This window comes from Nymphaea colorata, chromosome 2 (assembly GCF_008831285.2).
Source record: "Nymphaea colorata isolate Beijing-Zhang1983 chromosome 2, ASM883128v2, whole genome shotgun sequence".
NCBI classification, from domain to species: domain Eukaryota; kingdom Viridiplantae; phylum Streptophyta; class Magnoliopsida; order Nymphaeales; family Nymphaeaceae; genus Nymphaea; species Nymphaea colorata.
The window spans coordinates 22362503-22377669 of NC_045139.1; the positions used below are offsets into that span (position 1 = coordinate 22362503).

At 42.4% G+C, this 15167-nt stretch overlaps 1 protein-coding gene across 2 annotated transcripts; it reads right to left on the minus strand.

Annotated features, from left to right (window-relative positions):
- Positions 1-11583: 11583 nt before the first annotated feature.
- Positions 11584-14533, minus strand: LOC116248998 (pentatricopeptide repeat-containing protein At3g26782, mitochondrial-like). Of its 2 annotated transcripts, XM_031622081.2 has the most exons (2): positions 12005-14533; positions 11584-11870 (listed from the first exon to the last, which is right to left on the minus strand). In XM_031622081.2, exons 1-2 carry the CDS (start codon positions 14051-14053, stop codon positions 11832-11834), a joined length of 2088 nt encoding a protein of 695 aa, XP_031477941.1. In that variant the 5' UTR covers positions 14054-14533; the 3' UTR covers positions 11584-11831. The 2 variants fall into 2 exon arrangements, with proteins under 2 accessions (XP_031477941.1, XP_031477940.1); XM_031622080.2 differs by having other exon boundaries at positions 11584-14532.
- Positions 14534-15167: the final 634 nt, after the last annotated feature.

Here is a 15167-nt window from a genome sequence, read left to right on the forward strand (position 1 = left end):
GCAAAGCTCACTGTAACTGCTAACAGTGTAGCTGTTGAAGATAGCGAAGGTTTAGCTATATCTTGGTCAAGGGCTAAAAATGGCCAGATATTAAGTTACAAACGAAGAAAATAAACTAAAAAAAAGTTAAAAAATTACATATTTAATGCGTTAGGTAATATGTTTGCATGTATACTTATGCAACAATGTAGACATATATTATGGCTGTATATACAAATGTATATGATCACTGCATCCATATAAAGTAAATGTATGTATGTAACTATGCATTTACATATAACACCCTCCATCAAACTTCTGTAATACAGACAAAAGTTTGCCAAGTAGAAAATGGAGCCTTGGGCATGTAAAAAAGCCAGCCATTTGAAATTTTGAAGTAACATAAATAAGATGAATGCGGTTCTTGAAGTATTTTATCCAATGTTGTACGTATCGTACGATACGACCCCGTATCGTACGATACGTATCGTATCGTTTGAAGAAAACGATACGATACACCCCCCGTATCGTAAAAAGGGGGTGTATCGGCCCTGTATGGCACGTATCGTACGATACGGGGCGATACACCCCGTATCGTACGATACGGCCTAAAAACGCAAAAGGGGGCCGAGACCTACTTATTCGGTTTCTTTTTCAAATTTTTCTTCCGTTCTTCATTTCTAACGCTTGGATAGTGCCGTGAGGGAGGGCGATCGTTCATTTTCACCGTGAAAAACTTGATTTTCATCGTCAAATCGAAGATTAAGTGGTCGATTTGTGCGTGGGTGCTTGATTTTCGTGGGAAGGAAAGGGGTTTTCTTCATTTCAGACATTTCTTCTTCGTAAGGTATGAAATCTCATGTTCTTACCATGTATTCTTAATTTTTTACCGTATAATCGTAGATTTGAAGACTTTGAGTGTTTTTCATTAAGTTTACCATAGGATTTCGTTTTTTTTTTGAAGATATGGATCCTACATGGCAATGGTGCGAAAGGGTGAAGGAGAATAACCGTTTGAAACTCAAATGTGGCTTCTGTGGGAATACACTTTCAGGAGGGATTATTAGAATGAAACACCATTTGGCAGGGACCTCCAAAGATGCGTCTCCTTGTGTTGGAGGACCAAACAAACCTTTGCCTCCATTTGTGCGTCAACAATGTTTAGATATGCTTCATGCTTTACGTCAAAAGAGAATACAAAAAGAAATTGAAGATGCAGATGTAGGCTATATTTTTATCTAACATGGTGATAGCCAACTATGCTTGGTCCTCTAACGAGAAGTATGGTTTGTTCCTGCCTATGTTGTTAAAAGAGTTAGGCAGAGAGCGAGGTGATGAGTAGATTCTATAGCCTATGTGTGCATGGGCTGGACTAGGTGCTTTAAGCAGCACCAGGAGAAAAAAAAGACAATATAGAAACTAATAAAATGCAATACCAAATATTATCATATAGGCACATATATATAATGACATAGACGTTGTTAAAGTAATGCAAAATTGTTCAAGTTTTACATATGACTTATGTCATATATACAGTCTTACAGTCTCACATTAAGTCTCTATCTCACACACATACTCACACACACACACACAGATATACACACACACACAGATGGAGAAATCCTTTGTCCTTTCACAGCACATGGCCTGACGCATTGCATTGGGCGGTGTGTTTAATCACCCCCACCCGATGCTGTGTTTAGATGGAACTTAAGATCTTCGGAGGATTTCAGCTTTTCGATATATATATATACATATATATATGTATATAACACGGTTCTCTCAAAGATGGAAACTGATAAAATGCAATACTAATTATTAAATGACAATGAAACTGGAGCTTCTTTCTAATGAAGAACCTATAACTATCACCTTATAACAATAAAATAAAGCAATTAAAATGCACGATAACATAAACACATCAAACATTTCATAACATGATAATGAACATAATTATAAATTGGAACTATTAAATTTATGAAGTTGATCAGGCAAAGTTAAGAAGTTAAATGGCATAAAGGAAAGCTTACAAGTAAATATGAACTCTTTTCACTGTTACAGAACATCTAAACCTCACCATCTCCTTACTGCTAAGTCTTTAATTCTGAATTTTAGAATTGAACTTCTAAAAAAAAAGAAAAATCTAAAATTATTGATCTAATTGAAAAAAAGGGGAACATAAATCCCTGATAATAGGAGCTTTTATGTAACTAGTTCTTGACATAATACATGTCTGTATGCAATGCAGAGTTGAAAACCAAATTGATATACAAATATTACAATAGTATATGAATTGTAACTATAATTATAAATGTGCTTGCACACAAACACATGTATATGTTATTTTAATGGCTCCTGAATGTATAAACAGTATCAATGGTGGGTAGTTTACTTTGAAGCTTCATTCCATCTCCCTTCCAATGGCGGTCAGTGTAAGACAATGGTCTCTAGCATTATGAACTATTTTAGAATATGGATCTGGAATAATTTCTTCTTCTACTATCTGTTTTTTGCTGCTTTCCATTATCCATGTGGCACTTATTCTTCCCAATGCCAGAATTAATTATATATTGTTAGAAACTAGAAAGCTTGTAAATACTGAGTTTATAAGTCTGTGAATACTTATTCCAGAAAGTGTTTTCTCTTAATGGAGATAATGCTTTAATGGAGTTCCTTTGGTTGATGAGTTGGATTTGTGCTCATTTGTCAAGCAAAACTTGGTGACAAGTGTTGTTTTCACCTTAAGATAGTGATTGACTGCTGTTGTTTGGTTACAGTATGGATGTATACAGTTTATGAGATTCCATGAACAGCTTTAGGGGAGCTAGGAGCTTAGTATTGTTGATTGTTCAGAACTTTTCTGTTGATTCACGTGTTCGTATTGATTTTGCCATATAATCTAGTTCTTATTTATGTCATGCCTTCGTATCATGAAGAGGGAGGGTTCTTGTTTTTGCATGTCTTGTGGATTACTGTGGCTTGATGTTTTCCAGAAGTTTCTTGTAGTTGTAGATGTAGGTCACACCATAGGAGGCATCTAATGGTACACCATGGAAGTAAATTTGGAACTGATTATAATTTCCTACTGCTGGTTTGGGTTGCAGTTTTATAGGATATCAAATGTGTATGTGGTCCTTTGGTTGTGCTTGTTTGATAGTGAATGAGATATATAATCATTTTCTTATGAAGGAAGATAATTGGATTGTCACTTTTTCGTGGTTGGATTGTTTTGTCATTCTATTACCTTGTCATTTCCACATTTACAGTAAGCCTTAGGCCTTGGAGAAAAGTTCAACTATGAGGAGGATTTGGTGGATGGATTGCACACACATATTAACACTGAATGGTGGTGTGCCATCTAAAAATTTGGTGAGAAAGAGTTGTTTGTTTATAACTATTAACTAGCAAGATGCAGTCATACCTTGGGTGAGTGGTATTTGACAAAGGCCAAGAGAGGAATATGTTCTTATGCTCAAAGTTGTTACTGTGATGGTCAAATCTTCCTGGTAATTTCAGAACTTCTGAACCGTTTCTCATAAAGTGTATTTAATAAAAATGGTAAACAACCTTCAACGTATCCTATCATAGGAGGGGGAGGTGACCTAGAGAGGGAAAACATTTTTGCAGCATTGTGGCTTCTTTTGTTGTTGCAGATTGCACATATTATTAGTTAGTTAGAGGTTTCTTGGATTTAGCAAAAGATGTGATGGGTGAAGGAGATGCGAGATGCAAATGTATTGTTGCCCTTGTGATGAACGCAAAGTTGGTGTTGGGAAATGAAAATAATGGTTGTTGCAGGAGCATAAGACCATCCAAAGTGTTATATGCTGAAGGCTGAAACTGTTACTTTGTTTCCAATGTGTCACCATTTCAGTATGAATAATTCATCCATTGCTGCTCAAGGGAAAACTTTCTAGCTTTAATCTGTTTTCTGGAAGGTAAGGAAAGATGGTGACAGCTTTTGATATTGGCAAGAGTTAACCTACAATCCTCCTATTGTTTCTGATGGGCTATCTTGATCGGAGAGGCAAATTGTTCAAACTCAAACCTAATAAATCAGCGGTTGTTTCCAGTTCAGGCTTTGTACGGCCAGAATTTGCAAAATCTGCTACTGAAAAGGTATGCCTGTGTGAGATCTTTCTAGTTTGTTACTGATGTTATTTATGTTTTGCTTCGTTGTCAATTATTTTGCCATGTTATGAGCCTATTTGAGCTGCTATCTTGTTGGATGTCAGTATGTTGCACATATTATTCTAAGGAAAAAGTTTATTAGCTACTTATCCTTGTGTTTTAGCCGCTCAAGTGTAGGTGCTAGAGCAAGGGGTTGTTGCTCATATTGTTCCCAAGGCAAAAGTCTAGTAGATACTGATACATTGTGTTTTTTAGCCTTTAATGTAGTTGCCAGAGAACGGGTCCAGTGGCAACAGCTTCTACAGAAGGCTTGGACCTTAACTGTGGAAATTTTCGTAAAGAACAATTTGAGAAAATTTGAGAAAATGCATCTACGGTTTATAAGCTAAATGTAAAGCGAGTGACTTGGGTGAAACATAGCAAGTTGTGTTGACTTGGGGTGAACCATAGCAAGTTGGATCTGCATAAGGAGAAATAGGCTTGACCTAGCTTCCCAGCAAAATGGAGAACCGAAATTTCTTGCATGAATAGTTTGTACTCCTTTGCTTCAGTCGGTATGTCCAGTTTTCATCGGATGCAGCTTAACAAGATTCTGGATGAAAACCCTCCGGTGTTGACAACTGTGGGGCAAATTTAGGAAAAAAGATGATGGCAGCAGATTATTCCTAAGGCCAACAACTATGATTAATTTGAACAGTATAAAAGTGCATAGAGATAAATTTATCCATTTCATAGAGAAGAAATTGGTACAATGTGAGGACTAATATGGAGAAACATGCTATGCCAACAGGATCGGTAAGTATGCTCGGAACTAATTGATCAGCATCTGTGTGGGTGATTTAACCAACAAATTGTTTCCTTATTTTATTATCAATAAAATTCTGATTTATTAATTATTATTATTATTATTATTCTTTTTGGTGGATCACTTTTATCTCATAGTTTGCTGGAGGGATTTAAGAAACCAAAATCCTCGATCACCGATGGAGGTTTTTTAATAACCGTAGAGTTAGCGTAGTACACTTCAGAACGTAAAGTTGCATACTTTATATGATGCTTTTGATTATCTTTGTTCGCTATGTGGAAGGTTTCACCTACATAATCAATTTGATGAGCTCGAAGTTGGGGAATTAATGGTTTATTTATTCTGGTAAGACCTTTCCTATATTACCAGTTCGACATGAAAGCACATAATGAACTGACGAACAAAATATTTTCTGTGGTTTGTTCGCATTATGCTACTTGATGAAGCAATATATTGTGGGAGACCCTGTTATGTCATATTTTAATCTCTTGAATGATAAATATGTGAGTGACTAAAGATGTTAACCCTAATAATCGCTTTGCATCATGCTGGTGTCGAACTGGAGGATAGTGGGTAGAAGCTATTTGTCAAAACTGGTTACAATTTTTCAGTCTGTAGGGAGGAGGCTGTGACGAATTTGGATGTTGAAGTTGTTCGTTGGATTAAATATTTTGACGAAATACTGAATTGATGTGGTTGGGCAGAATTAGAAACGTTTGGGATCTACTATATCATAGGTCTTGATTAGACGCGTCGCTATTAAGAATCGATGTTGTAAATGTCGGTTTTCGTCTCCCATCAAAGAAGTTGATGTGCATCCCAATATGCATACTTCCCCCCCCCCCCAAAAAAAAGTTGTAAAGTGACAATAATCTTATTTTGCATCTTGTTAATATGCTTGTGCAGGGCCGATTTCTTAAGGAGTCAATATTAGCTGCAGAACGGATGTTGACAAGGGTGTAATAACAAGACAGGAGTTGCATGCTTTGAAACTTCACCTGTGTTATTTCGTTCGGCCAGTAAGCCGTAAGCTTTCGCCTGTTCAAGTGGGCGTAGATCACTTGAATGTTTTTTTAAAAACTCAAGACACAAAGTACACAAAAAGTGGAAAGAAAGCTCGTAATATATTCACTTAAACAATTGAGTACTTCACGAGGAAAAACAAGTAAGTTTTTACATTTTACTTACAAAGGATGATCGAAGCCATTTACAAAATTTTCATGCCAGTCATCCAAAACAAGGAATCTCAATCATCCAAAACAAGGAATCCCAATCTTACACGTGGGGTCGGTTTGGGAGGGTGCTCCGATACAGGTGAACATTCGAGCTTACACTAAAACTTAACATAAACAAAACAAAAGCAAATGATGACCGTACAAACACGACACAAGGGAACATACTCCTTCCTTCAAATCAAGCGCCGTCTTCGACACTAGCAGCTTCATGGTAGATCCTGACTTCTTCTGGATGGTTTTGTTTCAAACCAAAGACATACTCCAATGTTGGTTGGTCTTCATCTACCTACTTGACTAAGTATCGCTTCGGTTCATCAAGGTTGTTGACTTTGTGTCGAAAGATCTGGTCTAACAATCGGTCGGTGACCCTTCGGGTCGAAGGAGCTCGTTGCAAGATCGGCTCTCGTCGCGGCTGGTTTTTGTTCGGATCTTCATCATCAGCATAGAAGGGCTTAAGGTTGTAGACGAGAAACACATAATGTACATTGAAGTCTAACGTATATGCTAGCTTTCCAATCCTCTTGACCACAGTAAACGACCCTTCATACTTTCGGATCAGTGCTCGGTGTCGTTCACGGAAGATACCTGAGCGGTCTGGGTATAGTTTGACAAGAACTTGGTCTCGCACTCGAAATTCAGCAGGTCTCCGATTCTTGTCAACCCATTTCTTCATCTTTTTGACGGCCTTGTGCAAGAACGCCTTAGCTACTTCCGTCTGTTCTTGCCAGTCATAGGCGAAGCTAGGTCTTCCCTTCTCTTAGGCAGCAAGAGTGTGAGGCATCAACGGTTGCTGTCCGGTGGCTACTTCGAAGGGACTGTGGTCAGAAGACTCGCTCTTCTGTAGGTTGTAACAGAATTGGACAACATCAAGCAGCTTTACCCAGTTTTTCTGGTTGGCACTGACAAAGTGCCGCAGGTACTGTTCCAACAAGGCATTGATGCGTTTGGTTTAGCCATCAGTTTGCAGGTGGAAGCTTGTGGAAAACAACAAGTCTGAGTCAAACAACTGAAATACTTCACGCCAAAACTTGCCCATGAAGCGAACATTCACGATCGCTCACAATACTCTTCGGCACACTCCAGTACTTCACGATGTTTTTCACAAACATCTCTGCTGTCTTCTCCGCTGGCTTTCCTTCGTAGTTGGGATGAACGTGGCATACTTAAAAAACCTATCTACAACAACGAAGATAAAGCTGTGGCCATCAACTCTGGGTAGACTCACAATTAAGTCCATGGAGATGCTCTCCCACGAACGCTCCAGAATAGACAGAGGCTCGAGCAGGCCGGTAGGCTTCTAGTTACCCCCCTTGTCCTATTGGCAGATGAGGCAGGTCTTCGCGTATCGTGGTACTCATTTGTTAGCTCCCGCCGAAGATTGCCCCATTTCGGCACGAAAACGCGTCCGTCCTTGGTGAGGAGCAATCCATCTTGTAGCCAGAATCTTCGAGTCTTTCTCGCTTCGGCTAAGGCAACCAAGTGTTGGGCCGATGAGTCCTGCCGCATTCCTTCATGAACCCGCTCGAGGAGCGCACCCTCCAATTGGGCTTCAGAGGTCCCCACTCGAGAGGCTGCAAGTTCTGCATTTGGACTCAATGCATCTGCTACCACGTTGGTCTTACCAACCTTGTATTCCAAAACGAAATCAAACTCCGCCAAGAATTCCTACCAACGAGCCTGCTTCGGAGTTAACTTCTTCTAAGTCTTGAAGTAGCTGGTGACGACATTATATGTCTCGACGACAAACTCTGCCCCCAGTAGGTAATGCCTCCATATGCGCAAGCAATGATGGTCATCTTTCGTTCATGCACTGTGTACCGCTTCTCATGGTCCTTTAGCTTTCGGCTCTCATAGGCGATCGGATGACTGTCCTGCATTAGTACTCTACCGATGGCAAAATCTGAGGCGTCCGTGTGTACTTCAAAGGGCTTTGAGTGATCTGGCAACTTGAGAACAAGCTTTTGTACAAGGGCACGCTTCAGGCCTTCAAAGGCATCTTGGGCTGACTGAGTCCAAATCTAGAATCGATTCTTTTTGAGAAGGTCAGTGAGGGGCGCCGCTATCAATGAGTACCCCATGATGAACCGTCGATAATAATTGGCCAACCCAAGAAAGCACCGCAATTCAGACACATTTGAGGGCGGCTTTCAATCTTGGACACCTTTCACTTTCTTCGGGTCCATTCGTAGTTGGCCATCTCCTAAAATATGGATGAGGAAACTGATATCTCTTTAGCCAAAGAGACACTTCTCCTTCTTCACATAGAGATCATTTTCTTTGAGTACCTAGAACACCGTCCTCAAGTGACCGACATGCTCTTCTAGGTTGCTGCGAAAGACCACAATGTCATCAAGGTAAACTACCACAAACTTGTCAAGGTAGAGGTAGAATATCTTGTTCATGAGAGTCGAGAAAGTCGCAGGGGCATTCGTCAACCCGAATGGCATGACTAGGAACTCATACGCTTCATAGCGGGTGACGTAAGTTGTCTTTGGTTCATCACCTTCTACGATTCTGACTTGCCAGTAGTCGCATCGAAAGTCTAGCTTCGAAAAGATCCTCGTCTTGCCCAACTGGTCAAACAAGTCTGCAATCAAAAGCAATTGATACTTGTTCTTCACCGTCACTTTGTTCAAAGTGCGGTTATCCACACAGAGTCTCTTGGAGTCATCATGCTTCGTTTGGAACAACACAGGGGCTCCAAAGGGTGCCTTAGAGGGACGGATGATCCCTGACTCAATCATGTCGTCAAGCTGTTTCTGCAGCTCCTTCAGTTTGGCCGGATCTATTCTGTAGGGGATCATAGCTTGTGGCTTGGCTCTGGGAACCAAGTCAATCTCATGATCAACTTCACGTCTGGGAGGTAGGCATTTGGGCAGCTCGACATCACTCCCTCGAACTGTTTCAGGAAAGGGACTAGCCCTAGGGGAATGACTCTCGGCTGAGGGCCATCTTCTTGTAGACGTACAGCCACGAGGAATGTTTGTTCCTATGACGAACGCCCTTCTTCACTTGCATTGTCAACAACGTCGACTGGGACTTGTTTCTGGTGGAGTGGCAATGCACTGTATGGAACTGATTCGCACGTCAATGTGTTGAATTTTGGCAACGTCATTTTCTGACATCTAAGGAACTCCATTCTAAGAATCACATTGAAATCGTCCAGGGGTACCACGAAGAAGTTGGTGACTCCCGTCCAGCCTTCAATCTGAACCGTTACACCTTCACTTTTCCTAGGATGGGCCTGGCTTCAGAGTTCACCGTTTTAAGGATCCTCTGCTGCGGCATAGGCCTCAATCCCACTCACTTCGCCTCCTCTCTTGAGACGAAGTTATCCGTTGCCCCGGAGTCTACCATTGCAACAGTAGACATTACATTTCAGAGTGACATCTAGGTACATCAACTCCTTGTTCACCATACTGCTAGACACTACGCGACTTTGGACAACATTGATCGTCTGGGCAGCACCCATCCGTGTTTGCCCTTCTTCGGCCTCGCCTTCGGTGGCCCTCACGGCATTGGCCTACCCGGTAGGTCCCACACGTTTCGGGCAGACGCGCATGATGCTTTCTTCTGCAGACCCAACAAGTCACTTCTCTTGGTGGCCCAGTGTAGTCCTTGCGAAAGAAGGGTTCTCTCTCGGTTGGCTTCTGGGACGACGATTCATTTTTGGTGTCTCGTCACTTCTCTTGGTGGCCTAATGTAGTCCAAGATTGGAGCCCTATGATGAACCAGTGAAGTTTATCTTTTTCTAGCATCATAGACACGTCTAACATGACCTTTTGGTAGACCCTGATATAATCTCTCAAGGCGTCTGTCTGCGTCAGGTTCGCAACCAACCGATAGGTATGTCTTTCAGCATTCACGGGCATGAAGTATCCCTTCAATTGCTTGCGAAAGTCATCGAAGGTACGAATCATGCAGTCTGCATTCTCAATGTCCAATATTTTTTGCCTCCACTAAGCCACATCTCCCTCTAACATCGTTGCGGTTTTGATCTTTAAGTCCTCTTCTACTACGTTCTGTAAGTCCAGGTAGTAGTCAACTTGGAACAGAAAGTTGTTGATCGCCCTGACATCCAGGCTACAACTGTACTTCACCGAACGTTGAACGTCAACCCTACTAGTTCTTTCTTGACTACTACTGGCTGAATTAGTACGTAGCAATTTCTGGTTTGAAGCCTGAAGTCCAGCAACATCATCTTGTAGGGTCTTCATCAAGTCAGAGAGTGATCGGTTCATGGCCACTGACTCGGCCATCTGTTCCCGCTTCAACTTCATCTCCTTGAATCTGTCAAAGGTTTCGACAACGAAGCTGAGAACTTCCTCATGAGTGGCCACATCTGCGACCAACCGGTTCACCGTCTCCTTCAGGTTTCCCTGGTCATGGGCCGGGTTCGTATCCTCTGGGCCGGTTCCTTGCTTTTGGCACATCGCAAATTGTATTGTGATGTCATGGCGTCCTCCTCAACAGCAGCAAGTCGGCGTGAAGTTCTACACCGACTCTCCAATTGCTTTCTCAGATTGAGTAGAAACTGGGCTTTGATACCAGCTGTCATGGGCCGACTCATTCGGACCGTGCGACATGGTAAACTCTAGCCAGTAAGCCGCAAGCCTTCGCTTTGTTCAAGTGAGCGCAGATCACTTGAACGCTTTTTTGAAAACTCAAGACACAAAGTACACAAAGAGTGGAAATAAAACTTGCAATATATTCACTTAAATAGTTGAGTATCTTACGAGGACAAGTAAGTAAACTTTTATACTTTACTTACAAAGAATGACTGAAGTCACTTACAAAACTTTCATACCGACCATCTAAAACAAAGAATCTCAATCTTACACTTGAAACTGGTTTTGGGAAGGTGTTCCGATACAGGTAAACATTCGAGTTTACATCGAGACTCAACATAAATAAATCAAATACAGCAAAAGCACAACAAAGGAACATACGCAATGGCTTCAATTTGTCCACGTATCACTATGCCCTTTTTTTACCTAGCTAAAAGCCTGGAAGAACAGAGTCTCTTTTTCCTCTATTTATTTTTTGAACAGTGAACAGAAACTGCGAGAATCACTGATAGAGATAGTGGACAAAAAATCTAGAGGGAATCCACCGTTCTCTTTGAGTCGTGTACTCCAGGTCTGGCTCCAAAAGCAGCTGATTTGAAGATTTCGACTGTTGACAAGAAACGGGATTTATTTCTTTGCTTTTCATATGAAACTGCTCTCTGTAAGATGGCCTTCCTTTGTATTCTTGTTCCCTTTCCCACCCAACTGCACCTTCCTTCAAAAAGTCTTCCTTTCTGTCCTAATGCCAATAGTTGGAGGTTACGAGTCCTTGTCAGAAATTCAAGGTTAGTAAATGAGAGCAAACAGTATGCAATGACCAGACAGTTTGTAGCGTCATGGTCATAATTCCCCAACAAGCAACAGATAACAAGGAAATCTTTTCAGCTTAATTTTTTTATAAATGTTCTCTTGGAAACTTTTCCAATCGCTGGATATCACTGTTAATTCATGAAAAGTTCAACAAACGGAGTAAAGAATGATCGTATAAAAAAATAGGAACATGAATACAAAGAAAGGCCATGGGAGTCCATCCCAAGCAGGAAAAGTTCAATCATCGCGAGTGTTTGCCATATGAACTGCAGGCGTCACACGTTTGCTTGTCCAACTGTGGCATTAGGTTGAAGTGGGAACGTCAGATCTTACCAATAATCCCTGCATGAGCAAACACCCTTCTCAAAATGATGGAAACGGTTTGAATCTCTTAAAGTGATCTTCCTCCTGTACATGTTAGAGATAAACTTGAATACTATATGGCAATCACAACAAACCCTGAGATTGTTGGTAACCTGTATTGGTGTGCCGGGAGATGTATGCATTAGACCAAAAGCGAGCGCCAGTTTCTCACTATGGAAACTGAGAATGTGTTCCTTATCTTCATCCTCAACATCATGCAGCACGCAGCTCCGGTCAGGCAAGTAACCAAGCCCTCTTATTTCCATCACCAACGTCTCTGCTTGCCTGTACAGCGGTCCTAAATCAGGGCAGGAACGGTCTGACGAATAGAATGCGTGAACTTCTCCATCAAACTCGATCATACTACACGCAGCCGGCTTCTTTAATCCTTTAAACCTCATAATCTCTCTCAGTTTCCCCACCTCCTTCCATTTTCCAGATGCAGCATAGACGTTGGACATGAGGACATAGTAACCAGCGTGATCCGGCTCCAAATGAAACAGGTTATTTGCTGCGTACTCCCCCAGTCCCAAGTTCCTGTGGATTCTACAGGCACCCAGCAAGGCTCCCCATACACTGTCATTTGGTTGGGATGGCATCTCCGCTATCAAGTTGCGAGCTTCGTCCAAAAATCCGGCACGGCCAAGCATGTCCACCATGCAGGCATAATGCTTCACAGTAGGTACCACGCCTGTCCGCCGCATGAGGTAGAAGCATTCCCTGCCCTTATCCACGAGTCCAGCATGGCTGCAAGCGGAAAGGAGGCATGTAAAGGTAACGTGATTTGGTTCGAACCCGTCGTCTTGCATACGGTAGAACAAGGCGACGGCATCTTTTCCGTAGCCATGCATCCCATAACTGCAGATTATCACGTTCCAGGAGCTCGTATTTCTTTCATGCATGGTCTCGAATAGTTGGACAGCAGTGTCCAAGTCCCCACATTTTGCATACATGTCTACAATTGCATTCCGTAACGTATTGTCAAACTCGATCCCGTTATCAATGATAAACCTGTGAATTGCCTTGCCGACTTGCAGAGATCCAAGGCATGCACATGCAGATACCACAGTCAACACAGTAACAGAGTTGGGCTTCACACCGGAAAGTTTCATCTGATCGAAAAGCAGAAGAGAATCCCTGGTATGTCCATTTTGGCTGTAGCCCGAAAGCATCGAATTCCAAGAAATGCGATCTCTATCCGACATTCTATCAAACACCCTGCGCGCAAGACCAACATCCCCACATCTAGCGTACATGGATACAAGGGAATTGTCGACCGAGAGGTCCTCCTCGAAGCCATTGCGAATAACACAGGCGTGGATGGACTTGGCCTCTTTAAGAGCCCCTAGCTGAGCAACGGCCGATGCAACGGTCACCAACGTCACGCAATCCGGCACGAAGCCTTCTTTCTGCATCTTCAGAAACATTTCCAAGGAGTCGTCGGCACATTCGGACTGCTCATAGCCGGTAATCATGGCCGTCCAGGAAACTAAGTCTCTCCTGAACATTTTATCGAACACTTTGCGGGCTGCTCTAACATCACCGCATTTGGCATACATATCGACCAAACCAGCTTCAACGTAGGCGTCCGACCCGAAGCCAGTGCGAAGAATTTGGCCATGAATCAGCTTGCCCTCGAGCAGCTGTGACGCCGTCGCACAGGCCTTGAGAGCAAACGGGAAAGTGAAGTTATCCGATGGGACGGCGGAGTTGTGCATAAGCGCGTAAAGTTGGAGAGCTTCCTGGGAGGAGCCGGCATTGGCGTATCCTCTGATGAGGGTGTTCCAAACAAAAGAATCTCTGCAGTCTAGCGCATCAAAAAGCGATCGTGCATCATCCAACATTCCAAGTCCAGAATAGTTGAAGATGACTCGGGAGCTCAATCGCGGACGTCCTCGAATGAGGCCGCTAGTGGTTAGGGATGAATGGATCCGCTTCAGTGCATCCAAGTCACTACTGCAGGACTGTAAAAGAAGATCATAATGATGGGGGTCGCAGATAGCAGCTTCCCAGAACCATCTTCGATGGGATTTCGAAGCAGGAGCAGAGGACTCAGGCGCACGACAAACCAGAGAGTGCAATACGCACCGAGTGGAGGTCGGAACTCCTGATACGGTCCAGGCACAACCATTGAGCGGTCGAGGATGGAAGATGCCACGCATACCTCAAGAAGCACGTTCCATTGGACTGGTGGAGTCCTACACTTGTAGTTTCTTACGGATACCACATTATCAGACTTTCAGGATTCTCCTGACCGTCGGGCTTTCCAGAGAAGATAAGGCCACCGATTAAGGAAGAAGGGAGAAAGAGTTAAAAACGATCGACAGAAGAAAACAGTGGGAGATTTACAACAATGATGAGCTAGAACCAGTGAAAGGGCTTGACTTGAGCTAGAACCAGTCGAACTGTCCTAAGGCTTGTTCATTCCTAAACCATTACCGTATACAAGTACGAATTTGGCACTCCCGGTCTGTGACCGTCTGCTACATCGGCCGATTTTTTACAAATTTGACTGGTTTTCTTCAAAAAGGTCGAACACTATGGATTTAATTTTACGAAAATTTCCGGTGCAATGCTGCTGGGAGCCTGGGAGAGAGGGGCTCCTTCCCTTGCTATTAATAAAAAAATAATGGAAAGACATACAGAAGGCCACAAAGAACAAAGAAACAAAAAGAAACGGACAAAAGGACTCAGCCTTGACAACATCCTAGCCCAAAAAAACTTGGCAGTTGCCCGAATGTTAGGTAATTGTCCCATTCAACAGCTGAGTCAAGAGATCGTTCATACAAACAATCAAAACGGAGAAGTTCAATGGCCTTTTTAGCAGGACTACAGTTCAGCATCGATATATTCCGTTCCTTCTTCTCTCTAAAGAATACGCCCATGCCTACTGAACAAAGCTCCATGAATGCACTTTTCATCTAAATCCTCCATCGTTTAGTACCAAAAACCATTTTAATCTCACCATGGGTTTGACAGATCAAGTTTATAATATGCCGGTCCCTCGCCTCCAATCTTCTCGACCATGGTTTCCTACAGCGACCAGCTTTCACGTACGCACCAACTTTTGATCCTATAATATATGTTACTTCCTAGACTGCTATCTTCTATCTTCTATATATACTGACAGGACAAGCACCTGCTCCTTCACATGGCGGCCACAGGTTCCCCAAGTTAACCATAAAGAAATTCCTTTTTGCAATTTAACAGTCCACTTATCATTGTTTAGTACTTTCTTGATATCCTCCCAAATAGAATTACATATCCCACCTGTGC

Bases quoted from the DNA above. Each gene is read 5' to 3' on its own strand.
- LOC116248998 (XM_031622080.2), bottom strand. From the start codon at position 14,053: ATGCGTGGCATCTTCCATCCTCGACCGCTCAATGGTTGTGCCTGGACC.